Source organism: Drosophila pseudoobscura, chromosome X, assembly GCF_009870125.1.
Source record: "Drosophila pseudoobscura strain MV-25-SWS-2005 chromosome X, UCI_Dpse_MV25, whole genome shotgun sequence".
NCBI lineage: Eukaryota > Metazoa > Arthropoda > Insecta > Diptera > Drosophilidae > Drosophila > Drosophila pseudoobscura.
Window position 1 is genome coordinate 39,016,075 of NC_046683.1, and position 27,767 is coordinate 39,043,841.

At 44.6% G+C, this 27,767-nt stretch overlaps 1 protein-coding gene across 28 annotated transcripts in view; it reads right to left on the reverse strand.

The window, feature by feature from the left end:
• trol (terribly reduced optic lobes) overlaps window positions 1–22,077 on the reverse strand; it is a 100,681-nt gene extending 78,604 nt beyond the window's left edge. For all 28 annotated transcript variants that reach the window (XM_015186839.2, XM_015186853.2, XM_015186848.2 and 25 more), the window contains exons 1-2: window positions 21,974–22,077; window positions 20,864–21,217 (exon numbers count right to left, since the gene is read on the reverse strand). In XM_015186839.2, coding sequence (XP_015042325.2) covers window positions 20,864–20,995 — 132 coding nt within the window. In that variant the 5' untranslated portion in view covers window positions 20,996–21,217; window positions 21,974–22,077. The remainder of the gene's footprint in view (window positions 1–20,863; window positions 21,218–21,973) is intronic.
• Window positions 22,078–27,767: the final 5,690 nt, after the last annotated feature.

Here is a 27,767-nt window from a genome sequence, read left to right on the forward strand (position 1 = left end):
ATGCTACGATCGTTTTTATTTCCCAGTTTCTGTTTTGAGATTTTCCGCGCTTCGCGGGAATCACATTCAGAGCACATTATTATGGCCATTACTCGTATGATTGTTGCTTGAGACTTTTATGAGCCATGATTTTTGGGTTTTTCCGCTTTCCTCTTTTCCCGTATAGTACTTCTGTCTCTGCCTCTGCTCCTGCATCTGCCTCCTTCTACGCTTTTTATTTGCTTGCTTTTATGGTTTTTCGCACATTTGTACATATTTTGTAGTGGTAATCGTTTTGGTTTTTGGTTTCCTGAGGCTTTTATGCTCGTGTTTTCAGTTTTATGGCCACGTGTCGTGTGTCCTAACCCCTGCTCACCCCTGAGTGGTGCATCGCTCGGTGGCATATTTATAGAGATGATTTCAGAGCCCAAGAAAAGTGCAGCAGCAGCCAGCCTTCCGTTCCCAAGAAGAACGTTCCATAATTCTATTGATTCTATTGAAACTGTTCTAAATCTTTATATTGGAATCTGTGCAAATTGTCAATCAATCGATACCCTCACTAATGAAGTCATTATGGATTTTCCGAGCAGTTTGTCAAAGTGATAAACTCAGAGCTGGAGCAGCGATCTTGAGCCTGGACCACGTTGAATGAGGACAGAAAGTAAATTGTTCCATCCTACTATAAGCACTTCTTCTTGCTCAACCCAAGTGGGAATGCAGGCTAATGGATCCTCAGATATATCGTTCGAGTACTAACTTTATTCCCCGAATAATCCCTGCTTTATGCATATTGTATGCGAATCTCCAGAGACCGAATGTTCCCACCATTCGATTCGAGTATGTTTCTCCTTCTCCGCAGTGTTGCCCTTTGGATCGCCAGCGATCGACCCTCCGGCGCTGGTGGGCTATAGCTATAGCTATCGATCGTTTTAGTTTAGAGTCCCAATGGCCTCAATTTCTGATATATGTATGTATTTACTCGTATGTTTTGTTGATTATGAAAGAAACGCAAGCGAAATAATGCCTATAGCATTTCTATAGATGTGGTATGTGGCATGTGGATTGGTGGATTCGGTGGCCGCATTTTTCGTGTGTGTAGTTTGAGGAAGTGAATTCGAATTTCAATGACTTGAACTTCTATAAAAAGCATTTACGCAATTTTGTTGTTCTGTTTCTTCAGCTTCTTCTTCTTTTCAGTTTCTTTTGGGCTTCAGCTGTTGGTTCTTTCTGTCGCTCTTCTGTTTCAGTGCGTTTTTATGATATGCTATGGGCAACGCGGGTTCTACTGTTATTTATAGACCCATGCGGCCGATAAGAAGTCTTCGATTTGTAGTTCTCTCTCTGTTTCGCCTTTCTTCGTTCATTGATTAAGTTTTTATTGAAGCCCTGACATCCGGAGGAGCAGGCGTGTGGGGTGGCATTCATATTTGTTGAGGGTCGCCGTCTAATGAGGCCTATGGGATGTGGGGTGTGGGGTGTGCGATGTGGCTGTTGCCGCTCGGCGCATGGTGATGATGATGCTGCCACTCTCCTGTTTTGTAACCCGATCTCAATTAGAAGAAGCAACCACAGCCACTGCCTTCGTTTCGTACCTGCCACACACAACATTTCTGGCTTCCTGTTGCCGTTGCCGCTGCCGCTATTGCTGCTGCCTCTGCTGGGGAGCTTCTTGCAGCAACATTTTATTTTCTGACCAGGAATCTCTCTCTGTGCGGCAGCAGAAGTTTAAGTTTCTCATCAGGAATATTTCTGTGGCCACCACCGACGACCGTGTGTGTTCCGTTTCGTTTCGTTTCGTTCGGTTTTAATTTATCTAAAACTTTTGGCTGCTGCTGCTTCTGCCGCATGCCTCAACCTTTTTGGTCACCCCCACCTCTTGGCCACCGACGGCGCCGCAATTTGCAATTTGACCTTTTAACCCTTTGTTGCGGACCTCGAACACCAGGGGGGGGGTTCGAGAAAGAGAGAGAGAGAGAGACACAGACACAAAGTTTTGGGAAGCGACCTTGTAACCACAGCAACAACACCAGCAGCAGAAGCCCGGCGTATGGGGGCAGTAAATGGGGGGAAGAGTGGTGGGGAGCCACGCGATGCATGGGGGAGGATGCAAGAGAGATTGCAGTACATCCAGTACATTCATTCAGCCACTGGTACACTCATTTATTCATCATCCATCAATCATCATTTGGCTGGCATTTAAATGTCACAATCCGCGGGTGGGAGAGGGTATGTAATCATCAATATGTTAAAGATCGAATCAGAGAACCGGAGAGCCGGGGAACCGAAAGGAAAGCAACAAGTGTCTTGAACACGAAACAGCGCGAAAAGGTACAGTTTGCATGTACAGTTGCAGTGTTGGTAAACGATGCGGTATGGTAGAAAAAACACATCCATTTCGATGAGGATTCAATGGTCTTTACCCGCCACCAGTGTTGGTAAATAGTGACAGAATCCACCATTACTTTCATCTGAATAACTTCCATCCACAACATTCGCGTACAGTTGTGCTGAGTCCCGAGCTCTCTCAAAAACTTCTGTCAGTCATTGGACATTAGGTATTCATCACGAATGCAGCCCAAGGAAACAACTGAGTAGGTGTCTGTCTGTCCCATTAGATACGCTTTAGAGTCCCCCCCCAGAAGGACGGGACCGCAATTCCAATCATCACTGTACTTGGCCCCAATGGCGGAGGGGGGGCTTTGGCCATGTCTGACAGCTGGGCAATAGCTCTCTGGCATATCCATCAGCGAGATGCATAGACTCCAGTCTCGAGTTGGGCGCCCATTTGGAATCTGTGTCATTTGCATAAAAAACCACACACAAACAATTCAAAATCTGACAAGATGTAGCGTGCCGCCTGACCATTGCAATGCCGCAGTTAGGAATACTCTATATCCATAAGATTTGTGGATCAGCTTTTGTATACCCGATACTCAAAGATTGAAGTGGATGTCACACCCAGAAGGAAGCGTTTACGACCCCAAATATATATATATATATGGGTTTTATATATATATATTCTTGGTCAGCATCAACAGACGAGTCTGTCTGTCCGGTTATCTGTCCTTCTATCCGCTCGTCTGGATTTCGCCTGGATCCCAGAGACTATGACAGCAAAAGCAATCTAATTTGTCCTAAAATCCTAATCAAACGGGTCATTAGACTGAATTGGGACAAACGAAGTGCAAGAACTAATCTGAATACTACATATGAATGGGAATTTCCCGCGAAAAGTCCACTGCGGCCAACAAATTAAAAGTAAGTGAAAACACATTACCATTTATGTACTTTGGTCCGGATTTAATATCTGAAAATACCACCTTTGATCTAAAAACTTTTTCGGTATATTTTTGGTATTTTTATAGTCGTGTTGTCCTGTACAGTAATCTGCTATAAAAAAGATGTTTCTTAATGAAAGTTTTCCCTCAAAATCTCTCTAACATATTGAACTATCTGAAAAAATCAAAGAAAATTTGCTCAATACCGGCTAACGGTATATTACTTAACCTTTACTAAGCCAAGAGATTTGCGACAAATCATATTTGCGTATAAGAAAATCACATCAAGCTTTTGCCCCAACTCGGGGGGCGGGAGGCTCACACTCCCCCCTCCCGGCTGCCGCCTTAACCTAACCTAACCTATTGCCCCAACTTTCGTTGAAATCTGAGTTTGAATTGAAAACCCGACGCGAAAACCCCTTTCTATTTTTCAACCGTGCAAATTTGTTTGAAAAAACCTCGGAAACGCATAGTCGCCCCTAGCAGACAAGAGCTAGGGCTAGATCCAATTCGACATCTGGGATATGGACATATGTATGTTCTGGCTGCGTATCGGTCGTTTAGCCAAGAGCGCGTCATGCAGCAGTGCCCCTTGGTTGAGTCATTGTTCTAAGAAAATGTTCTCACTTGGTTCCTTGGGAAGAGAACGTGTCACCAACTTCGTGACCAAGTGATAGTACCCTTCGCTGACGCTCTCGACAATTCCAAAAATCGAAAAGCAAACAAAGAGCAAAAACGGGTACAGGCAGAGTCCAGAGTCGGGGACGCAGTCGTAGTCGTAGTCGCCACTCCGAGAGATGATGTCATAGTTGGTGGAGTGGGAGGTTGCTGCTGCTGGAGTAGTGATATCACTATCCGACTGCTGCCCCTGCCACTGCTGCTGCTTCCACATAAAACAAATTGCCACTGGCGCTAACTGCAGCACCATAATGATCCTATGGCTATGATAATAATCATCATCTCTCGAATGGGGCAAAGCCCCCGATGATATCCCATGGGCCATTTATCAAAGTTCAGCCATCGAAAAGATGTTAACATCGCAAAATTACACAGTCATAAAAATTTAGAAGAAAAACTGCAGTCGGCAGGCCCAAAGAAGTGGTGCCTCTACCACTTCTTGCCCCTGCGCTCTCTGTGGGGCCATGGCTTAGCATTTGAGTCGCTTACAATTACAGCCACTCACCCACCGCAAGCCCAGAGCCTCCTCTCTTTTTTTTATTTTTGGTGGGCGATGCAAATCGCATAAGCGCCTCTGGAGCTGCTGGCCGCGTGGTGCATGGCGCATGGCGTATGGAGCATGGGGCATGGAGCATGGGGTATGGGGCATGGAGCATGGAGCGTGTTTAATTGCGTGCAATTTGTTTTAGACACTGCGAACCATCAAAGTACAGTGAAGACTGGAGCAAATAGAGTATAATCCCAAAATGCGCTTATTCGCTTTCCACAGCTTGTTTCTTAATGCTTTTATTATCTCATGGGATGTGGATGTGTTCTAATAACGTTAGCTAACACTGGAGCTGGTATTTGTTTCTTGAATGTGGTCCTTATTCTTAATAACGATCGCAATTGGAAGAAATTGTAGAAGTGAACGATTTTGCACGATTTTCCAACACTTGAAACGCATGCATCTAATCTTCTAAGGTGCGTATCAACAGCTCCATAGCATGGTTCAGCAAATACCTGTCTTATGCGCATAGGAAAGTGCATTTCTGCTGCTCTGCCGCTCACGTGCACGTGGTTGGCACCCGTACAGTGTCGTGTCCTGCACGAATGAATTAATAAGGGTTTTGCAACACTGGATCCAAAATACGAAAGAGGTTGAGAGTATCTGTAAATATTCGCATAGAGTGGGGGAATGTCTTCGATGGGATTACCACTGTAGTGGGCATCTGTGATGTCCGTACGAGTATGTGGGCCATGTTACACGCGTATGCTATATGTTACAGCCACTCACTCACTCACTCACTCGCTTTAGTAAGAGTAAATGAAACTGTTCGTTCCTCCGTTTGTTCGTTCCTCCGTTTGTTCGTTCGTTCGTTCGTTTGGTTTTGCATTACATCAACTCATTAGGCACGCACAGACGACAGACGACAGACGACAGGCGACAGTCGACAGACAACGTTGAACGTTGAACGATGACGATGAGGCGTCGTTGTAGGTCAGTCAGTCTCTGGGATTACCGCTGCAATAGCAACTGCAAAATGCGACAGTCTCGGGGCCGCCACCCCGCCTCGACTAGTCGAGCAGCTTCAGAGGCGGCTACGACTCCGACTCCCAGAAGAAGCTGAGACTTTGAGACTTTGAGTCTTTGAGACTGGCGAGTGCTTCACAGTTCACTCGCTTTTTGCAGTGGGATACCCTGTACTAGTGTCCCCATACAGAGCCTGTTGAACCATAGAGCTCAGTCGGGAGATCAACAGGTGGGCCTTAACAGAGTATGCAGTATCCACAAAGAAACTTTAAGGTGTAATTTCCACAAGTTTAAATATACGAAAATAATATTCTGTGAGAGTATCCATTATCGCGGTCTAGTGTCTGTAGAGCTCATTACTTCCTATTTTTGAATTCTGCACAGAAGATTCTTAGAGGATATCCGCGTATTCGAAGTAGTATTCCCTGGTTTTTGTTTTTATTTTATGCTCTCCATTTTTCGTCGAATGCTTTTTGCGTCTGCTGCTGTTGTTGCCCGTTCCCGTCTGTCGTGCTGCCTCTCAACTTTAAACTTAATTACCTGAAAGAGTGTACACGAAGGTGTACGATACACAAATATGGAACCAGAGGCAGGGGCCGTCCCAAAAACTACGCACAGTATTTCCCCACATACATATTGTTTAATAGCCTCGACAACGACGAGCGACAACGACATTTGGTTTTATTTTATTTCCATTTTGAATGAGTATTTTGTTTGGCTGCAGGCGATTTCTTTATGGGAGGCTGCTTCATAAAAAGTAGAGCCCCATATTGTAAAGCTTCCATCGAAAAATTCTGAGAAAACGAATGACTAATCGTTTGAAGACGAAGCCAAGAATCAACGAATCTCTTATACTAACTCTATAAAAAATAAGAATATTAGGCAGTTCTTTCTATTAAACAGCTTTAAAGAGTCGCTTGGAAGCGATGGTGTCCTATTGCTTATGGGAAATTCGTTCACGGAACCAATGGTGTATGTTTATTGGCTTGAAAACTGAGAACAGAAAATCAGTTTTCTGATTTTTCGACGAAACATAACAGACTCTTTTTAGTTACAAAAAAAAACCAACAAAAGATATCGTTTCTTTCCCATAAAGATATCCTCGCTCTATGAACTGTGAATTTTCGCCATTTCGTTGCACCCCTCTGGTCGGACGATTAAGATGCCAAAAGACAGGAGGAGATTGAAAACGAAAAATGTGGAAGACCCAAATAGAGAGAGAGAGAGATAGAGAGAGAGAGAGCGAGAGGATAGAGAGATTGGCATACGTCTGCCTCGAGCTTAGGAGGAAACGCGGCCACAGACCAACAATATCTATAAATTAAATATTGACGTAGCCGGCAGTCGGCGGTTAACTTATCTGCCCATCCCCCGCCGATGCCTGCCCCTCCAGCGGAATGATGATGGATCCATCCACAACAGTTGGGGCTGACGGCACAGCGACGACCTCGGATCGCGCACGCGGCTTATCGGATCGGGCCTCTCCAGATACGATACGATATGGAAAGATAGCCTGCGCTATGTATTACCTCATCATTGCTAATCGCAGACAGCAAAAAGGCGCTCATAAAATCCACTGCTCGGTGAATCAATCAAATGGCCGAACCGCACAGCACATACCAAACACTTTCTGGCCTACCAGTTTATGGCTTTTATGCAGAAGGCATCGCCAGAAAGGAACAGTGTCTTAGAAGCGCTATAAATTATGGCGGGCCTTCATTCCTTGTGGTTCCATGTCCATTCCCTTTGCGGGAGTCCCCAACACTCAACAACGAAGCTCAGCTTCGTCTCTCAGTCCATCACATCACTCTTTTTGAGGCTTTCTTTGCGACGTGTTTGGCGCACCAAGTGAGGAGCGGCTTCGTCATATGCAAAGCACGTTGTTCAGGCCTTTGAAATACGTACTTAGTGTTCCGCAATGTCCAACGGCAGGCGATGGCCGGGCCCGATTGGATTTCAAATGACATTGAAATCGCCATAGTTTTTTTTTTGGCCATAGAAGAAAGTAATAGAAAATATAGAAAGATATGGAAGGTCTTGTCGATTTCATGCTGTCAATCGCTGCTGCTCTTTGCACTGACTTTTTATTCGAGGGAAATGGTAAAAATCAGCTGTTGCATTTTCCATTCACACTTAAACGTTGAATAATGCCCTTTTACGGCTGCCATTCTTTTCACTTGCCATTCGCATGTCGGCGTCTTTCGGCTGGAGCTCAGCTGTGTGCCCCCCTCCCAACCCCAACTGCCGTTAAGCATCCTTGACAGTGGCGGCTTTTGTTTCGTACCCACGATGTTGCATGCCTCGCAGCGAACACAGAGAGAGCAACAGAGGCAGAGAATGAGCTCCATTATGTGCGTGTGCAAGCGAGAGGGCACGAGGGTACCGCTGCGGACGGGTGATGACCTCAAGTGTGACACAGGGCGCACGAAAAAACAAAGCGCTGAATGGAACAAAGGCAACACGATGCCTCCTCCCACTCCCACTCCCACTCGCTCTCCTGCTGCTGCCCCCCCCCCCCCCCCCCTTACCACCTCGCTCCCCCCTCTGCAGTTGTCATCAAGTGCAACGTCATCCTGCTTATTAAAGGTATTACACCAACACACAATGCGGCACAAGGGGGCAGCAAAGAGCCCTGTGAGACGGTGCAACCAGTAGACAACAAGTAAACGTAATTACAGCCGCACCTCCCTCCGCTGCAGCCACAGCCCTCAGGCTCGGGCCCGGGCTCAGCCTCTGCCTCGGCCGCTGTCTCTCAGAACCAGGTCGTTCGTCTCTGCCCAAGTGCATTCAAGCGCAGGTGAGGGGCATTCCTAGAGAGCGCTCTCTTGATAGTGGCACACTTTGTTCCAGAGCGAGAGACAGAAAGTGGCCAAACATGGAAATATGCAACTCCAAAAAGCGGCAAAGCCTCCCCTTAAGCATAGATCAAAATCTTGATATCTGTCGCTGCCTCTGCCTCTGCCGCTGCCTTTGCCGCTGCCTTTGCCGCTGCCTTAGGACTGGCTTCTGCCTCTGCTTCTGTCATAGTCTTGCCTTTGCGATTGCCTTTGCCTCTGCTGCTATCAAAAATCTCAGGCCCAGCATCGCTGTCCCCAAGGTACATTATTATAGAAGGTAAGGCAACTCCTTGGCAAGGGGCCGCCCGCATCTCAGTTCCCACCTTACCTCCCTTTCACGAGGTTCATGATATGCCTCGGCTGTTTACCTTTGCTGTCGGCAGTCAGACGCTTTCGCTGCCTCTGCCTCTGCCTCTGTCGCTGTTGTTCCTCTCTTTCTGGCGCTCTTAAATCTGTTTAGAAAAAGATGCAGACCTCCTTGTCATTGTCACAGAGACACACCGTGGAGAGGGCTGGGGCGGGCACGCAGAGCGACAACCCTCTTGACTGCGGCTTGCCGTTGATTTCTTCTCTTCTTAGGAGAGAGAGGGAGAGCGCGAGCTAAAAGACGATGTTGTCGCGACGCGCATTGCTGCACAACGAAAGAGACACACAAAAAAAAGTTCGGGCACTTCTTCGGAATGTTTCCAGCACTTCAACTGCATTACCGTAAGCTGCGACGTCAGCGTCGGCAGCAGCAGCGGCGGCAGCCATCCGTCATAACTGTGTTGCGGCGCGACTGCGACTGCGACTGACAATATATCAATGACTGTCAAACCGTTTGGATGGAGGCGGAGTGGGACAGGGGTCCAAGGGGCAAGGCTCTTGACTTTTCCAGTGTTTCCCTCGATAGAGGTTTCACTGTATGACAAGAACACATGTATGTATAATAACTAGCAGCCTCTGAGGCCAAAGGGTAGCCGCACAAAATTAGTATGGCGTAATTTTTGTGCAGAATAAACACCTTTTTTAAGAACCTTTTCACGAGAAACGTTTAACGTTTTAACGTTTCCCACCTGATGGGAAGCGCAACATTTTTTGGCGACTTCCGTGGAAGGCAGTCCAAAAAAGCCATAAAGTGCTCAACCATATGTCGGAGATCGGAGAGGTTTAAAGGTCGCAATTGTTACTTCTATACATTTCTGGGAATATACTGAGAGTTAGGCCGCGTTTGCCCTTACAAGAACGTACGAATCCCGCTTGGGAGAGAAAGAGAGTACTGCTTGAGTAGGGCCACACTGGGAGAGAGAGAGATACCCTTAAAAGTATCGCACTGAATCTAGTTTGTTTTCAAACTTTTTTTTTTAATATTTTTTCCGAGTCAATGAACTTGTACTTTTTAAACAGAAACTACAACAATTTTGGGAAACCAAACCAAACAATTTGAAACTTATTGATTGTTTGTGATCGTCTCCTCACGACCGTCGTTGTCTTTCCCTGGAGCTATGTTCACGCGATGGTCGTTGCCCGTCTTTAGAGCCACGGTCTTCTCCTTAAAGTAGTCCTTGATTTTCTTTAGGAGCTCATCCTCTTTCTTAACATAATCTTTGTACTTCCCTAGCGTCTCCTCCTCTTGAGCGTCTTGCTCCATTTCCTCCTCCGCTTCCAGAATGGTTTGAAGCCCGTTTGGCGGCATTGAGGTCACAAAGTGGAAACGCTCGCCAATCAGCTGATAGAAGAGATAGATGAAGGGCTCCGAACAGCAGTAGTTGTTCTTCACCGAGATGTCAAAGTACTGCATATCGGACTTGCAGATTGTTGGATTTAATTTGAAGACCGTGCGACTGGGGTTGTCCGCCTTGTTGCCACAAATGACAGTGGGGATGCGGCCGCAGTCATCCCACAGTTCGCTGTTCCACAGGAACACGTTGTCACAGGTCTCCTGGTTGGTCACATCGCACATGATGACGGCACAGTCGCTGCCCCGATGGCATACGTGGCGCAGACCCGGACTCTTCTGCTCAGCGGAGGTGTCCCAAACATTGAATCGAACGGGTCCCCGTTTGGTGTGGAACACGATATCCTGTTCAGTGTGCTTTCTGGTCGGCCAATAGTCCGTATTCTCATCAAAAAGGCCTGTGAGGAGACGTTTTATCAAGGAGGTCTTGCCCGTTTTAGTATCGCCCACAACGACCAGCTTGTAGGTGGGTAAACCATCCATATAGTACATTGTTGGAAGAATGTAGCAGTAGAATCTAACAAGCAGATAAGTTATAGCCTTAGATCTTGCCTGGCTACAGGCTTTTTGGGAGTGATACGAGTCGTACTCGTATTGGTAGGTTAGAGCAAAGTAAGTGCCTACTGTGGTTGGTATTCGGGTTTTCGTGGGTTGCTCCATCTCTCTCTTTCCCAGTGTTATTGAGTAGTTACCCCAGGCACTTTCTCTCTCTCTCTCTTCCACTGTGGTTTAGCAATGGATGAATTTTCGTATCGGTCACGATCTTCAACCAGAAGGAGTCACCATTTTCTCTCTCTTTAGCAGTGAAGGGAGTGTTTCCATTTCAGACATGAGCTTACTCTCTCTCTGTCATGCTACTCGCTCCCAATGTGGCTTAGCGGTTCAGGCGCCAACCTTATGTAATATTTTGTGCTTAAAGATCTTAAAAAGCATTAAGAAACGCTGAATAAGGTTCCCTCTTTTATGTCCCTTCACTTCACACAAATCTCTCTATCTTTCTCTCTCTCTCTCTCTCTCTCTCTCTCTCTCTAAGCGACTTATCTATTTTTCTTCTATCTATTTATTAAAACGGCCTTCAAGGTCAAGTTTCTTCTTTTACTAGCTTCATTTTGTGGGGGGTGGCTTAAGAATCAGGAGGCTAGAGATTCATTCGTTTGCCAAAGTCTCAAGTTGTATATTTTGTATATTTGCTTTTGATTTCGGGCTTTTTATACCCGTTACTCGAAGAGTATCGCGGTATATAAGATTCATGGTGAAAGTGGAAGTAGGTGACACCCAGAAGGAAGTGTTTCTTTATTATTATCAGTAGCAGAGTCCAAAAGGAGCAATTGAAATTGCAATGGCTACGCTCTCTCTCTCCCACACTCTCCATCGTGCAGTGTGCGCCCTCTGGCGGAGGGGAGCCAAACTGACTGAGTGTCGGGTGTAAATGTAGATTCGCGGCCGTAGCACCGACTCACAACGTTCCCGCTCGTTGCTTCTTCTTCCACTCTTTTTTTGGCGGCACGTTTCATTTTCTACACTCGCAGGTACAGATACAGATACAACAGCTACAGATACAGATACAAATACAGGAAATAAATCAAGTTTGGCTTTTGGTCAAAAGTCGTCGGTTTTTGTCGTTGCTGTCGCTGTATGTGGGGGGGGGGGGCTCTGCGGGGGCTCTCTAAATGTGAGACAGCGACAAATATTGTCTTTTGACAGCTAATGGGCTCATTTAGAGATCGCCACTGAAGGTGGGGCGCACACGGGTGCAGGGTCTAAGCGTCCAAGCGTCAAGCAGTCTGTTGTTTACCTTACCCAATCGAATCTCGGAATCTGAATACCGAAACAAAGCGAAACGAATCGCAAAACAGTGACATACCTACAAAGAGAGAGAAGCGCTTGTTAATTGAATTATTAATCCATTAATCAATACCAATATCTGGCAAATGCTTTTTTGGGATCATAGCTGTTGATCCGCCATTAATGATTATGATGATGATGATCGGAGAACTAGTTTCCGCTGAAAGCGTGAATCAAATTGATGTCGGGAACAAATGTTTGGCCACAAATAATGTTCGGAATACATTAAAAGATGAGGATTGCACTCCATAGGAAATGACATTCAGTTCGCTGTAGAATTGTCCCATGTGCGAAGGGCCACATAGCTCCTACACTAGCGCCACACTGGGAGAGAGTTTCCTCGAGTTCAAACAAGGCAAATAATTTCGAAATCACTGATTAAAACTACCTTTCATTTTTATCACTTATTTAGGTTCTTTGATCCAAAACCGAATGCTTTTCCTCTTTATGCTGCATCTCTAGATCTGTAAGTTTTGCCATTTTGAGACCATTCTCTCTCTCTCTAGAGCACTCCCATTTCATTGAGAGCTATTTCCCCTCCTCGGTTGCCACATGAAAGACGATAATGATCACTCACTAGAGTGGTCGTCTGCTGGGATCATCAGCTGATCGCACAACCCGATCCGATCCCCGAAGCTAATGAACTTCTCCACACACAGAGCTCTCCTTCTTTTTTGCTGATCTTCACATAAAAATGGAATACGGAATACGAATTCTGCATTGGACACTGTTTTCCAGACGAAACACAAACGAAAATCGTATGACAGGGCTCGGCGGAAGGGAAGGGGCACCTCATTGCATGCGACACCGCATATTTTTGGAGTTAGTCAAACGAATGGACTGAAGAACAACGGAATCGAATGGGGAATGGGATGGAATGGGGGTTTAAGCAACTATTGGATAGCGCCTCGAGCTTCAAGCTGTTTCCAACTGTTGCCACGAAGAGCGGGCACGGCTCTCTCTCTCTCTCTCTCTATTGGCTCTCCACTGATAAGGCAACAAGTTCTGACCAAAAAAACCATACAAAAGAAGAGACTTTCGACTAAGCGATGACTACCGCTCTTCCGACTACTCCCTGAGATGAGAGGAGTCTCTTAGAATCGACCGAAACTGGTGGTATAAATTCAGATCTTACCGAAACTTGGCATCTAGGCAGGTAATGTCTTTATAGAATTGGTTTTTCAAGAACTGAAACTTTTTAATTAGCTAGAAAATATAATTATGCACATTCAGTTCATTTAGTAAGTTTCCCAACTGTAGCTCGGAAACTGTGGCTTTTTCTCTATCCAATCATCCAATTATATGGCTCCGAAGTCGCTTTTTCTAGACGCCTATTACATACATATGTCTCTGCAAATACAGCATACCCTTGAACTCTATGGTTTTAAAGCGCGTTTAAAATAATAATAAGCAGTGTCAACTGGCGGCAGCTTCTTGGCTTCATGAAAACCGGTTCAAAAGGGAGGTAGAGCTGGAAAAGACTCTGACACACGATTTTTGGGCATTCAAATGTCAAACGAAATATGCATTAAATTAAGATTCATCACAGCCGTGAGTGGCAGCAACAGACGGAGGCCGCTCCATAGTTGCAGGCCCGTTTCGTAGACCCATTCTTAAGACCCATTCCCGACCATATTTTTCTGCTATCAGTCGACCACCTTATCAACTTGGCAACACATGGAGCATTGCACAGAGGGAACAGCACCGGCAACAACTGGGAATGCGGGAAACTATGCCATCTACGATCGTATGTATTGTATGTACTACATATATGGTCCCTATATCTTATCGGCTCCTGACTCTGCTTATATGTACAGTGTAGAGTATTCCTCCCCAAAGATATCTCATGCGTAAATGCGTTTTGGGAACACACACACACTTTCATTAATTGTTTCTTCCCTTCACTTGTTTCTTTTTCTGTTGCTGTTCCGGTAATTAGTTTAATTTGTTTGCGGCAATGCAAATAAATCGAAAGAAAGCGCCAAAAGAGAATTCGATGGAAGTGGAAAACGGACACCTCAAGATATCTTCCATTCATTCGATTATTGTGTGTCCAAGAACACCTCGAAGCGTCTTCGAAAGAGCATGACTACAGTAAGGGGGAGCATTGCGGATAATCTATAGATCTGATCGATCAACGATAGACGATTTTATAGCATTGCAAAATCGATCGATTATTCGTTCAGATATCTATCAAGTATGGAAGCAGAAATCGAACTTTGCACGTTGGGAAATCGAAATCGGAATCGTTTCTTCTGCTCATTTTTGGTTTCCTTATAATGTTCGATCGATAATTCGCCGATAAATCGATGGGTTGTATAATAAGAATGCGAAATCGAACTGTTCTTTCTTATTGATCGTTTCAATCATGACCGAGCGAGAGGACCACAGCATAATATAGCATTTATAATTCTTTAAGCAATCGATAAATTATCAATTTCAGCTTTTTAAACGATACCTTAAACGACACTTGGATTCGATGGATAATTTGAAGGAAATGTCTCTGATTATAGTTCGGTAATTCCAACCCACCCAGAAAGCCATGGAAACATTTCCCTCCTTCGATAACACTTTCGTTTTCGCTTTCGATTGATGATCTCTTATCCCTATATGATTGATCGTCTTAAAAATAGTCATTTTGAAAGGCTCTTTTCTGAATGAGAAGCCATTAGTAAAGATCAAATCGAAATGAAATCGAATTTTGCGATTGGTTATGGTATCCAGTTTTCCGTAAAGCAGCATAAATATATGCAAGACCCGTAGACACGGCGGCAGATAGCCGCTGACTCGATGGCAAATTAATGAAATTTGCATAATTATGCACCGCATTTTGATTCGTGTTTGCTGCCTTCTGCTTTGTTCTGCTTTGTTTTTTGTGGTGGTGTTTCGAGGGGCTTTCATGTTTTGTTTGTTAATTAATTGGCCATCGCTTGGCCGTTTTTTGGGGAGTTTCGATTGTTGAATCGCTTATTGTTAAATGAACGCGGGCGTTTAAATTGAGATGAAAAACAATTGAGAATTTCCATGGAATTTTATGGTCCATCTGCTCCTTCATCAGAGATTGTCATGCTCCAGATGCTGTCTGCCCCATGCCGCCCCTGCGCCCCCTTGCCTTGGATGATGCAACTCCCATTCCCCCATCGATGTTGGCGAGGAATTTTTTAATTTCCACCGAAATAATAATTTATGAAAAGACACAGAAGACAGACCCGAAGAGGCAGAGGCTGATGTCACCCGCATCATCAATGTGTCGCCAGAAGGGGCACACCCTCGGGATCCATTCCGCCATTCCCCATCATCGATCCATCGCTGATGATGATTAACGTTCCATGGATCAGGACGCTCCCTCCGAAAATCTACATTCGTTTGGGCTTAAGTGGCAATCAAAATAAAGTTGATTGGATCTCAATTTGTAATCAATTGAAATGGTTTCCCCATCGGATCAATCTATCGCTTAATAAGTGTATCTGTATCTGTTTCTGTTTCTGTATATTTAGCTGTAGTCAAAATGAATTTCAAAAGAGCGCTTCAAAGAGCAGCGACAACCAGTTTTCATTTATTTATCGATAGATCGACCACTGGATTGTGTGGTGGGCCATTCGTTACCCGATCCGTACCGGGAGATATGGCAGACGGAAACTAAATTGAAAACCAAAAAATCCATGTCCGGGGAGTCTTTCCTTTTCAAAGTTTCCTGCCGTGAAATCGGAAACTACTGTGGCCGTTTGCTTAAGCGAAAATGTTTCTTGCGGATTGAATCTCAGATTATAGACTTATTTCCGATTCCAGAGATGATCCCCATTGATTGACGACTCCTGATCTGAATGTGGAATGAGCTTGCCATGCCGCACCCTTCTCCGATCCATACATCGATCCGGCAGTGGAATATTAAGCGCACATAAGCTCTCCCGACAGAATCCGCCCGAAGATACTTGTATTTTTCACACATTTTGCTCGTAAAAAGAAACATTTGCCTAAATACAATATTTAAATGCACATTGATGTGTTGTTGCTGTTGTGAATGACACAATAGAATATATATGCGATGATCCCACTCACAAAAAGATGGACGGACGGATGGAGGCATTCTTGCATTTTGCAATAGCTCAGAAGGCAAATTGCGACAGTTTTCTCCCCTGCTCCGCGAAACTGGGTGCCTCTGTGGGAGCATGGGGCAGAGATGTAGAGCGGCGTCTGGGTGCTGTTTGCTGCTGCCTTCGGGCTGATAGTTTTTTCTATTTTCAACATTTGCGCAATGCAATATTTAAACAATAATTATTGTTCATCGCATCGCCACGAGACTCAGCAAAAACACACAGACACACACGAACGTACGGTGTATTTACGCTCATAGATACAGATACGCCATCTATAGATACATAGATGCAGACATCTCTCTCGAATGCAAATATTAAATTGCACGGAAGGCTACATATTGGAGCTGGTTTTCAAACAGAAATATTGTCTTTTAGAAAATATATTTACATATTGTGTTCTCCAAAGCTCAGTACGGATCGAAGTGACAAAGTAGCCCAAAGGAACTCTGAAGAGAGTGACGCAACAGCAGGGAAGATGTTTGCAACAAAGAGTGTACAATTTACATAGATTCTTGCAAGCTCGTTTAATGAAGCGATAGTCATAATCGATCTGTAATCGATTGGATAGCAAGACGGGATAATTAGCAGAAATTTAAAAGCTCCTTTATGTGATGGATACCAGATACAAAAACACAACGGAAGGATCATGTTTTACATACACAAAACACACTGCCGTTATCGATTAGTTATCGATAAGTAGGCAACGGCCTACAGTCGATGGGAATATATTCGATCGATTTTTATAATTATTCCTATCGATAATTATAGCTATTAATTATTTTATCGGAAGTGATCGCTTAAGTAATATATTTATAATATCGATTTATTATCGGTCATAGTTATCGATAGTTATAATTGCAGTGAAATATTGCACGTCGATAGGCCCTTTAGCTCTCTCAGTGTGGAGTTCATGTTTGCTTTCCCTTTCCTTTCTCCCAGTCCAAAGTGGTTTCTCTCCAACGATTTCTCTCAGTGATAGAAGTCGAGTGCATGAACTGTGCATTTCCATCCAAAAGGATAGAGAAATGTAAGCCGAATGACCTGAACCGAGAGAGAAAATGTCCCTCTAGGTCTAGTCGTGGCACTCGCTTTCCCTCTCTCTCTATCTCTCTTTTCCTCTCCATGTCCCTGTCTTTCTCTTCTCAACAACATGAAATTCCAATGCTCTTTCTTTTCTCTTGTTTTGTATCTTTTTATTTGCTGGCTCGCGTACTCTTGTGTCTATATCTATTTTTAAACGTTTACTTCATAGTCTGCCACACCCCTGCCCCCTGCCACTCAAACACTCTGTTGCAAGGGGGCATTACGAAATGCATGGGGGGGTGGGGGGAATGTGAATGTCTACGTCACTTATTGGACGAGGGCCAGCGACGCGACTCCTTCTAGAAGGATGACTAATGGGCCCCGAAACTTGGCTCGATCGCATGTGGCTGGAAGGCTGGCAGAAGGCGGAAGGCGGAAGCTTCTGGCCAATCATTCAGTCAAACACTCATCAGGGGAGGAGACAGACAGAAACAGAGACAGAGGCAGCGAGAGAGACACTTTAGTGACACCTCTCTCTGGCACTTCGCTGTGGCACTTGAATTATCTATTCCATATAAACATGTTCCACAGATAGAGAGTCTCTGAACTTGAGATTGAAGTGGCAGAATAAAATTCAGAGGGAGTGCCATGGCCAGGGGCAGGGGAAGTGGAAGAGGAAGAGGCAGCATATGCCAGGGGCAGAGAGTGCGCAGGGAGAGGTCGGAGTCGCCCTCGCGGAATGTCATAATATTTAAACAAATGACTGTCATGACTTTTTTCCATTGAACAAAATTGCATTTGATGTGTGAAGCACCCGTAACGGGCACCCGTTGGTAACAGACACAAAGATACAGATACATTAGCTACATATACAGATACACAGCCTGCCTGGCATGTGTCGATCGAAATGTTGATGGTCCGAACATCTTGTGTCCATATGGTGCACAAACAAACAATCCACAAACAAGGCGAGGCAAAGGAAAAGATACCAAAGCTTCAGATACTCTGCCGTAAAAGATACAAAGCAGCATCTACGCAGCGTGTTTCGCGTTGAGGAAGAGACACATCTGTGGTTTTCTGTACGATAGTATGGTCCCTCCGATCTTGGTTTTTCTCCAATTTTTTAAAGCTTACAGATAAAGATACACAGATATACCGTAAACTTGTTGTTACTTCCAGCCACTTTCTCATCTCTTCGTCAAATTTCGTAATACTCTTTTCTGGCCTTTTTCTTTTGATTTTTGGTGGTGATTTTTTATTTGGGATCTGTTGATGATGCAAAAATTGTGACAGCTTGTTTGACAGACATGTGGCATGAGGGAAAGAGAGAGAGAGCGGTCCGCAGTCTGCAGGAACAGATGGGCCCACAAGAGATCTGATCTGTAGGGGCAGCAGTCTATCATGACAGAAGTTCCTTACGATCTGCACGGGTAAAAGTTCTGCCTATGATCCTGTCTGGGTCGTTTGACCACCTGTTCGTATACGCAATGGCTGGACATGGACGTGGACCCACAGTTCGCATACGCATTGGCGAAAGGCACCCCACGATGGAGCTGCAGCGGCACTTATCTGTGGCACACTGCTGCCTGCCTGCTGCTGGACTCCCTTTCTGTTGTCAGTGACCTCATTTAGAGTACACTCCGCATTTGCCTTTGCTTTTGCCTCTGTCTTTCTTTTTGCAGCAGAGTTTGTGATAAGACCATGAATGGAGCAGTGGCAGTGCATTCGCGGCATTCGTGGCATGCGATATTACATTTTTATAAAAAGGAATTATATGGAATTAAATGGAATCACAGAACTCTTTATAAGAATTTGGCCCCAATTTACAAGCAACTTCCGATGTGATAAAACTTTAAAAATGAAAGCACAAACAAATCGAAGAGTGGGAAAGGATGAGCACAGCCCTCGCTGCGTTGTGGATGGCATACCTGCAATGCACTTGCTGCACGAAATGTTGCCCTAAGCGAAAGGCTACATTCAAGACTTCCAATCTCCTAACCATTCCAATGCAAATGTTGCAAGAACTTCATTCTCAGGGCAACTTGGGACTTCTTGGCAGGAAACTTCCAAGGAGAGAATTTTCCAGGCAAAGATTTCGAAGATTTCTTCAGTTGTCGACCTGGTTTCCGCCTGCCCTATCACTCGGAATATTCTGGCTTATGGTTCTCCAGAGAGGCCCTACAATCATATGAGCCTTGAACCCTACAACTTCCTGGCTACGAAAACCTCCACAGCAAAAACACAAGACAGACAGAACGATAGACAGAAAGTGAATGGAAGAGCAGCCAATCGAAAAATTGACCATATAATATACATATGTTGAAATGATTTCGAATGTTAATTTTGGAAATTATTTCATTTGGAAGGCAACCAACGACAGCAGCGGAACAGCAAGGCTACATCTATAGGTCTATGGGGCGGGCAATATGTCATTAACATGCCCCGTGATAAGGCAGGCAGCCGGTGCCGGTGGCGGTGCTGGTGCCGGTGCCGGTGCCGGTGGCCTGTCATTGCACAGGGCTCATTAGCCGATAGACGTAGAGCCCCTCCGAATACATAGAGCCTCTCCCAAGAACTGGGCCCCTCCTTAGACCCACAAGAGATAGATAGATAGAAATTAGAACAATCAACGTTTTCATAATTGGCAAAAAAAAAACAAAGCGGGGAATATTTTGGGGACAGTGATAACCCATCGTGATGACCCCCAACCAGAGAGCCACCAAAGCTGAGGCGAGATTTCAGATTTAGTTTGTTTTTGTTTTCTGTCGCCACCAAATCCGGTCTTTTAGCAGTGTCCCGTCCATAATATACAGAAATCCATCCCCCCCCCCCCCCCCCCCCCCTCTGTTGAGACCAAGATAAATGTTAATGTCAAATGTTAATTTCCACCGACAATTTTAATGCGTTTTAAATGAGGGTCGAAGAGGGGGAAAACTATTTTCAAATCCACTTTTGAGTGCTGGGAAGATGCATCCAAGAAACGCTGCTTATGCTAATCTTTTTTGAATGTGTGTCATCTGAAAAATAGTTCAAGTTCGTTCGATTCATTTGATTCGTTTTGGTGCATGGCACGTCATTCGACACTCAAACAGAGAGTGTCATCATCACCAGAGTGGAGGCACAGGCACACATTCAAAAGACTGGGAGACTTTAGATGTTTTAAGCTCTTGATAACCAAAAGACATTTTCATTCGTGGAGTTTGTGGTGGGATTTTCATTGAAAAAGAAAGCTAGGAACGAACGGATTTGAAGACTACGAATGAAGGGGATTTCTTATTTAAGGACTAAGATAAGAGGTTCTTCCTATTTTCATGTGCCTCTTCCTATAAATCCCTTGAAATTTCATAGCGAGGAGTTTTTAAGGTATTCCGCGAGAGAAGTACATTTTTAGCAAAGAGGAAAAGGCTTTTAAATTCAAGTAAACTTCCGAAAAAATGCTATCGCAGATATATGTATTTCCTTTTTGGGTGAAAAATTGCATGCATTTGAACACAAGACTCCACTCCAAAAGGAGCATCCCATGGCTGCCTTTAATAATACATATACTCGAATACTTCAGGGATACGGAAATTCATTGAATTTTACAAATTAAATTTTAAAACAAATCTCCAAATATCTGAGGACACGTCCTTATTTGTGTGGGCAGATGTACTTTGAAGAATTTGTTGGGTCCAGATCGTACGCATGAACTCCTTCACGACATTTTCCACAAGAAACCTGTCATTGTGATATTCGGAATCTGTTGATACACATCGGATATATCCTTTTTCAGCTGGGAACTTCTTTCGTTTAAAAGGGAATTTCTTTCTCGAAAGGGATCATTCCATGTATCATAATGGATTCAAAGGATGAAAGATGGTTCTACACTCCGTATACTCTGCAGCACTCTTACTCACCTTGGCATTGGTCAGCGGCATGTGGCAGGCATTCATTACTAGCGCCACCGCTAGGAGGCGCAACAGCAGCGACATCCGTCCTGTCGCGATCCCGGACACGGACGCGGACGCCTGGGATCCGGATGATCCCATCGCTTGTGTGGGGTTTCGTTTATTTTTTTGGGGCTTAGATTTTACTTTGGTTTTTTATTTTTCAAATTTGTTTCTTTTTGGTTTTTTGGCAGCTTTTATGGTTATAGGTACTTTGTGTGTGTGTGTGTGTGTGGTTTTAAGGCAGTTTTCGGTTCGATATTCGATATATTTGATGGGGTGAAACGGTAAACGGTAGGAAGACAGTGTTTTACGGCTATGGCACTGCAAAAATCGAGAGAGACAGAAAGAGTGGAGCGTTAAGATCGTTAAGAGAGAGGGGGAAAATCGTGTAGGTCAGCAGAAGAGGAAATGGTAGAGGGGTGGAGGGGGGGGGGGGGGGGGGGGGGGTGGAGAATATATTCCCGAATCAGCGAAAAAATGTATTGAAATGGAAGCCCCAAAAAAGAGCGAAAAGACAAAGACAGAGATGGGTAGAGTAAGAGCAAGAGGGAAACAAAGTTCCTCAGAAAAAAACTCCGATCTCGGGAGCCGGACCTGAGCCCCCATTGGAGGCTTCCCTGTATTGGTTGGGGTTTTCGTGTAGGTTTTTATTTTTATTCTTATTTTCTTATGTGCCACTTTTTTCATTTTTGTTTAACATTTCGCGCGTGTTGATTTTTACACCCGATCCGCGACAAGAGATCCCGAAATCCGGTTACCCGGTTCCACTATATGTTTTTTTATTTTTTTGGAACGCGTTTCTTGGTTGCAAAATTAAGAAATACAAAAAACTAGCAAGGAAACTTCAAGGAAATCTCAAGAGCACGGACTACAACAGAAAAGATATATGATTGTTTCTTTCGTGATTTATCCTTTTGGAGAGGTTTTGGAGGAGCACTTTGGGGGGGGGGTCACTCGAAAAAAATATAGAACTTGGTGAGTATTCTGTCCGTTAGTGTGTTGTTGCACCTCCGTGGCAGATAGGGTCCCAGAGTCTGTGTGTATTTGTGAGAGAGAGGGGGAAGAGGGAAAACGCACCGAAAAGTGTGCGACCGCCTCGTACGATGGCGCGCAACCGAATGTGTAAGAACTTTGGGGCCTGTGCCTACGACACCGCTGCCAACGCCAGAGCCCACGACGCCGACGTCGCTCTGCTTGTGCTTCGCCTCTGCCGCCGAAGACGCCGCCAAGACACGACCGACACGAGACCAGGTCCGAAACCGAAGCATGGAATGAAGCAGCTGCAGAGCAAGGCAAGGCAGAGGACGGCTGGCAGCGAACTTTTGCGTGCTCTTGTTATTGTTTTTGTTCCTGAAAGCGTAGCGGCTGTAAGTGAGTACGGCGACAGCGACAGCGCAGCCAACTCATGCATTTGCAAGCCTGTTGCGTCGAGTGCAACTCCCTCTCTCCCTCTCCCGTTGGTTTGGCTCACTCTACGTCTGTGTCTGCGTGGGTGACAGTGCACGCAAAGTTTATCGCGCTTGCTCTTTATCAAGGCAGGATACACAGTTCGGCTGGCTTCGTGTGCGGCCCCTCGCCACCCTCTCTCCGCCCCACACACACTCTGTAGGTCAACTGATAAAAAGAGCAAGAGAGAGAGTAGAAGCCGAGGCTCCGCGCGAGCCACCGCTGCTCACTACTCATTTCTCACCTATGTATACATACATATGTAGGTGATACCTTCCAGGGAGGGAATGCTGATTCCTAGCAGACGTTTGACAGAGGTCATAAATTATGTATAAGGCACATCATTTATTTTTACTACTTCTTAGTTCGCAGCTGGCAAAAGTTGGACTCCAGAAAAAATGGATGATGGCGGTGTTAGATGCTCGATTTGCATCTCACACTGAAAAACGGAAAACCCGAAAAAGAACCTTTCTCTCATCAAGAGGAAGAAAACCAGACAGTGGTGGCACTAGTATGTTCTAAGTCTAGACTTATTTAATAATAGCCTTATGACACTAGACTTTTCTAATTGACTAACTGCAAAAACAGAGGCATCCTTATGGGAAAACCATGCGGTGAGGAAGTGTCAGCATGGCTTTCCAGTTGAGCTGGGAGCAGCGGAAACGATCGATTGTTACACGTTCAGATCCAATTTTGTTCCTGGCTAACCAGGCAGAAAAGGCGGAGAGCCTAAAATCTTTCAAAATGTTTCGATAATTATCGATTCTTCCAATAATAATTTTTTGCAGATTTTGCATCATTTTGAAATAATTAACCCTTAAAACTATAATTCAAATTATCTTTGCTATCAAAAATGAAGTCTAAGATTATTCCGATTTTGTATCATTTTGAACGATTTTTGAGCATTTCATTTTAATATTGACCGGCTAAAAATATTTTTTCTTAATCTGGAATATCCTAATTTTTCAAGCTTTCCAATATTCAGGAGACCATCACTAGACCATCATTGAAATCTCTAAGGTCTGCATTAATATTCTAAACAGAAGGAAAATGCAAAAGTGAGTGCATCTGAAATGTGTGCAGCTGTTGGGGCTTTTCACATATTCCGACTTTCTGACCGTTCCCAGAATATCTGGTGTGCTTTATCGGTGTTTCTCGTTACGTTTCTCTACAGCATATTTGAAGCACAACAAGACGAGTGACGAACGGAAGACGCCGGAATATGGTGGGGCAGGTTGCATGTAGAAAGATAGATCATTGGGGATAGAAGAAAAGTTCTAGAAGTAGAGGAATTCGTTAATGTTTTGGATGTATAAAATTTGGAACGATTTTAATGGTATGAAACTGTTTTCAAATAGGTCGCATATCCACTTGTTAGACCCGGTAATCGAAGAGTACAGGGGTATATTATTAGATTCCCTCTCTCTCTCTCTCTCTCTCTTACACACACTATCATCGTGCAGTGTGCGCCTCTAGCGGAGGGGAGCCATACTGACTGAGTACCGGATATGAAATAGAGCCGCGATTTTTGCCGCACAACATTCGTTTCTCTCGTTTTTCTGTTATTTTTCGTATAAAATGCGACTTTGTTGGATAGAAATTCATACGGATTAGGCTTTTTTCGAATTAAGTTTCAAATAATCTTCCGTCGAAATCAAAAGATAAGGTTTTATCAGAGTAGATATAAGTATTTCGGGAGTTTTTTCTTTGAGATTCCACACTGCCGCACGACGTATCTGATGAGTCTTCGTCACAAATCGTTTTGGGAAATGCCCGAAAGCTGATCGGAAATTAGGTGGTCGGCCTTGGCCGGTGTGAAATCAGTTGACAACACCACAGGCGACACCCCTCCCCCACCCCACCACACCACAGAGCACATCCAGACACCCAGAGCATTGCGGACTTCTCATTGGCGCCGGTGACCCGTTGACATCCCAAAAACGACGCATGCGTCGAGCGGGCACGCTGGACTTGGAGGCGAACACCCAATGTGGGTCTCGTATGGAAACGGCCGTCGACCAATGGACACGTTGTGATTTTGTGTGTCAGAGTCGCCCCCATCCCCAACCGCCGCACCACTGAATCCAGAATCGAGATTCCAGAATCGAGACTCCAAAATCGAGATTCCAGAATAAGTCCAGAGTAGTGGCGCCTTTTGCGAATTGCCACAGCTTCCGTTGTTGATAAACTGTGCGGCTAAAAATACTCGCACAACCAACTGTGTATTTGGTTGCCGAAAGATGCGACAGGGTGCGGCTATCTCTATCGGCATTATACTAGCTCTATGTAGCTCTATGGCTCTTTGGCTCTATACTGTATATGGCTGAGTCCACCGGAATCATATAGTGTTCGTATTTGGGACATTAACCTTAAGAACACGCATGCACACACATCCGAGGCAAATACATATTTTGGGATGTCAAGAGGTGGCCTCTACCTTATCGCAAGAATTCAAGAAAATTGGAACAAATACTGGAATAAATCGAGTGTCGACTCCCCATTTGGTAAAGGTTATCGGTTATCTATGGGCCAGGAGAAGCGCTGACAACAGATTCCAAGCAGCAGTGCAGCCTTCCAATTGGTGTTGGAATGTTAAAGCCGCCGCACAGAAATCCACCACAGCATCCGACGCCAAAAGCCATTTGCTTCATCTGGCCGAAAGCTGTCACAGTTTGAGAGCCAGCGCCCACAGTACACGCACCACAGTACAGGAAAGCTTTCAGCCAAGGCAACGAAAGCTCAGCGCACACGGAAGCACCGTTTTTTTTCGTTAAGCTTTTTGGCGGTCAAGAAATGCATCATGGGGCTGTTGAGTGGCTGATGTGATATGATATTTGATACCATTGTCTTTATGCAAAAAGCTTAGTCCATGCATAACCAAATATGGAACCAGAGTGTCCCTCTTGGTTGCTTATGCAACAAGCTGCAGCCTTCTGCGAAAGAAGCTTTGATTGATTCAATGAAAAATTAGATCAATGATAGTCATGTAATTGTGCATCGACTCATTATTAATTCAGGACTGAAACTTCATTCCGTCCATTGTCTTACTAAAATTCGCCTCATGCGGCAGCGCACATCGGTCCTGCACCAAAAAAAAAGAGGGGCAACATTGTGAGTCGTTGCTACGGCCGCGACTCTACACTTATACCCGATACTCAGTCACCACGCTACGTAGCCACTGAAATCCGATCGGATTTAGATTCTTGAATCTAGAAGATATGGTCATTCTCTATGGTATTGTATTGTTTGTTTTCCCGACTCTTCAAAGTTGTGGATACCACAGATGGTGTACCTGTGGAACAATTTTGAAAAAAACTTGATTCAATATGATATCACAGGAGTCTGGAGACAAAATTTCGTTGCACTAGCTTTTATAGTCTCTGAGCACTAGGCGCTCATAAGGACGGACAGATGGACTAACAGACAGACATGGCTCAATCGACTCGGCTACTGATGCTGATCAAGATGTATACTTTATGAGGTCGGAAACGATTCCTTCTTGGCGTTACACACATCCATTTTCCGCACAAATCTAATACACCCCTATACTCTCTTCGAGTATCGGGTATAATAACATTATAAATTGTGCTTAATGTTAATGTTTTAGTCGAAAACAATGAGATAATATGTTGCCGTTGCTTTAAAACTCCTACTAACCTACTAAGTCTATAGTTCCTGATTAATTTGTCCTGTTGCATGCCACATGTATTCATACGTTTAATCCGTGTCAAGGCTGCAGTACAGTCCAGTCCATAAATAGAACGAGCTTTAGCCATCAAGGCGGGTATAAATGGGTATACATTTATGTGAGGGGTTTTGAATAATGCAAAAACACAATTAGTTTCCAATTACGAATAAAGAGGCGAGCGCAGCGCAATATGCTGCAGGAAAAGCATTTTGCTTTTACCGTGTGGCAAGTAGAGTATACCACTTCACTGGAAGGAAAGCCGTGGTCGAGGTGGCGGTGAAGGTTTAGGTGGCATGCTGATGTAAATATTAAGCATAGAAACACCACAGAAACGCAAACGGAAACGGAAGCCCCGGCAAGTGAGCAACGAAAAGTGTGAATATATGGGGCAAGAAAAAACGCCGCAAGCCACCAAGCAGAGAGATGAGAGATGGCAGCAGTGCCCCAAAGGGTTCTAGTTCTGGTTTTTGGGGTGCTGGAGGGTGAGAATTTCGCAGAGGCATTCTACAGAGCTCGATGGAAAATGGACGCTGCCGATGGCTGAATGCAAGTTGCACCTACCACGGACATCTCTTGCGGGAGAACGAGAATCAAACTGGTAGCTTTTCTGGCTGTTATTTCGAAAGTAAGTGAAGCACAAGAGTGTGAGATTTAAAAAAACGATCAACGATGCAATAACCATGGAAATTCCTTAGAATATTATATGGGACATTCAATCAATCTGAAAGAGGAATTAAAAGCTTTCAAGCACAAATCCAATCCTGTTTTTAGGGGAATTTCTTTGACCCTCAATAAAACCCCGCGTCTGTAAAATTAATGCGATTTTGTGGGTTATCTACAAATCATTGTGGAAATTGTCCATTGGGACAACTTTGCTGTGCCCCGCCCCCTAATCAAGGCTCTTTAATTTAATTAATACGAAATGTAATGAAATTTCAAATGCCTCAAAAGTACCTGCAAAATGTGACATATTAATGCGGAGAGTGGAGGGGAGGGGAGTGGACTAAATGCAGACACAAAGCCAAGGCAAGTTTCTGGCTTTAATTAAGCTAAAAGCTGACGAAAAGGTCCTCCCAAACAATTAGCAAACACTTTGGCAACGAAGAATAGAGTCTGTCCTGCTGCCTTCTGTCTGTCAGTCCTTCCCCCCAAATAAACAGGGGACAAAAGACGACAAAAGGCGACAAGAAATAACTTTGGACAACAATTGCACAACAATTTGGGGCATGTCGAATGGAGAATTGATTGTCAATCGCTGGGTGGAAAGTTTTTGTGTGGCCAAGCCAAAGGTGATTTTGTTGGCTGCTGTTTGGCAACATGCAACTTGTGTTGCAACTTGTTAACCTGTCACTTGTTTGGCTGCCACTGCATTTTCTGTTTTCTGTGTGTTAGACTTTCACGTAACTGAATCCTTCGTCAGCCCGTGATGCTCTGCTTTCAGTTCCATGATCAACTATGGAAAAGTGCCTGAACTTCTCGCAGGGAAACACGCGACCGTGGGGCGCTGCCGCATGACACCAGTTGCGTACATCCTGTAAACGGTAGATAGACATACCAATATCTGTCCTTTGAAAACGCAGCTATCCTGCAATCTTCCTTCAAGTTAGCAGCCCTCTTATGCCCATCAAACAAGTTGAGCGCTGCCACATGGCTCAAACCGATAATGATAGCGAATGTTGCTTTTTATAATTATTTAATAAAGTGTTCTTTGCTTTCAAAACCTAGAGTTCAATCATT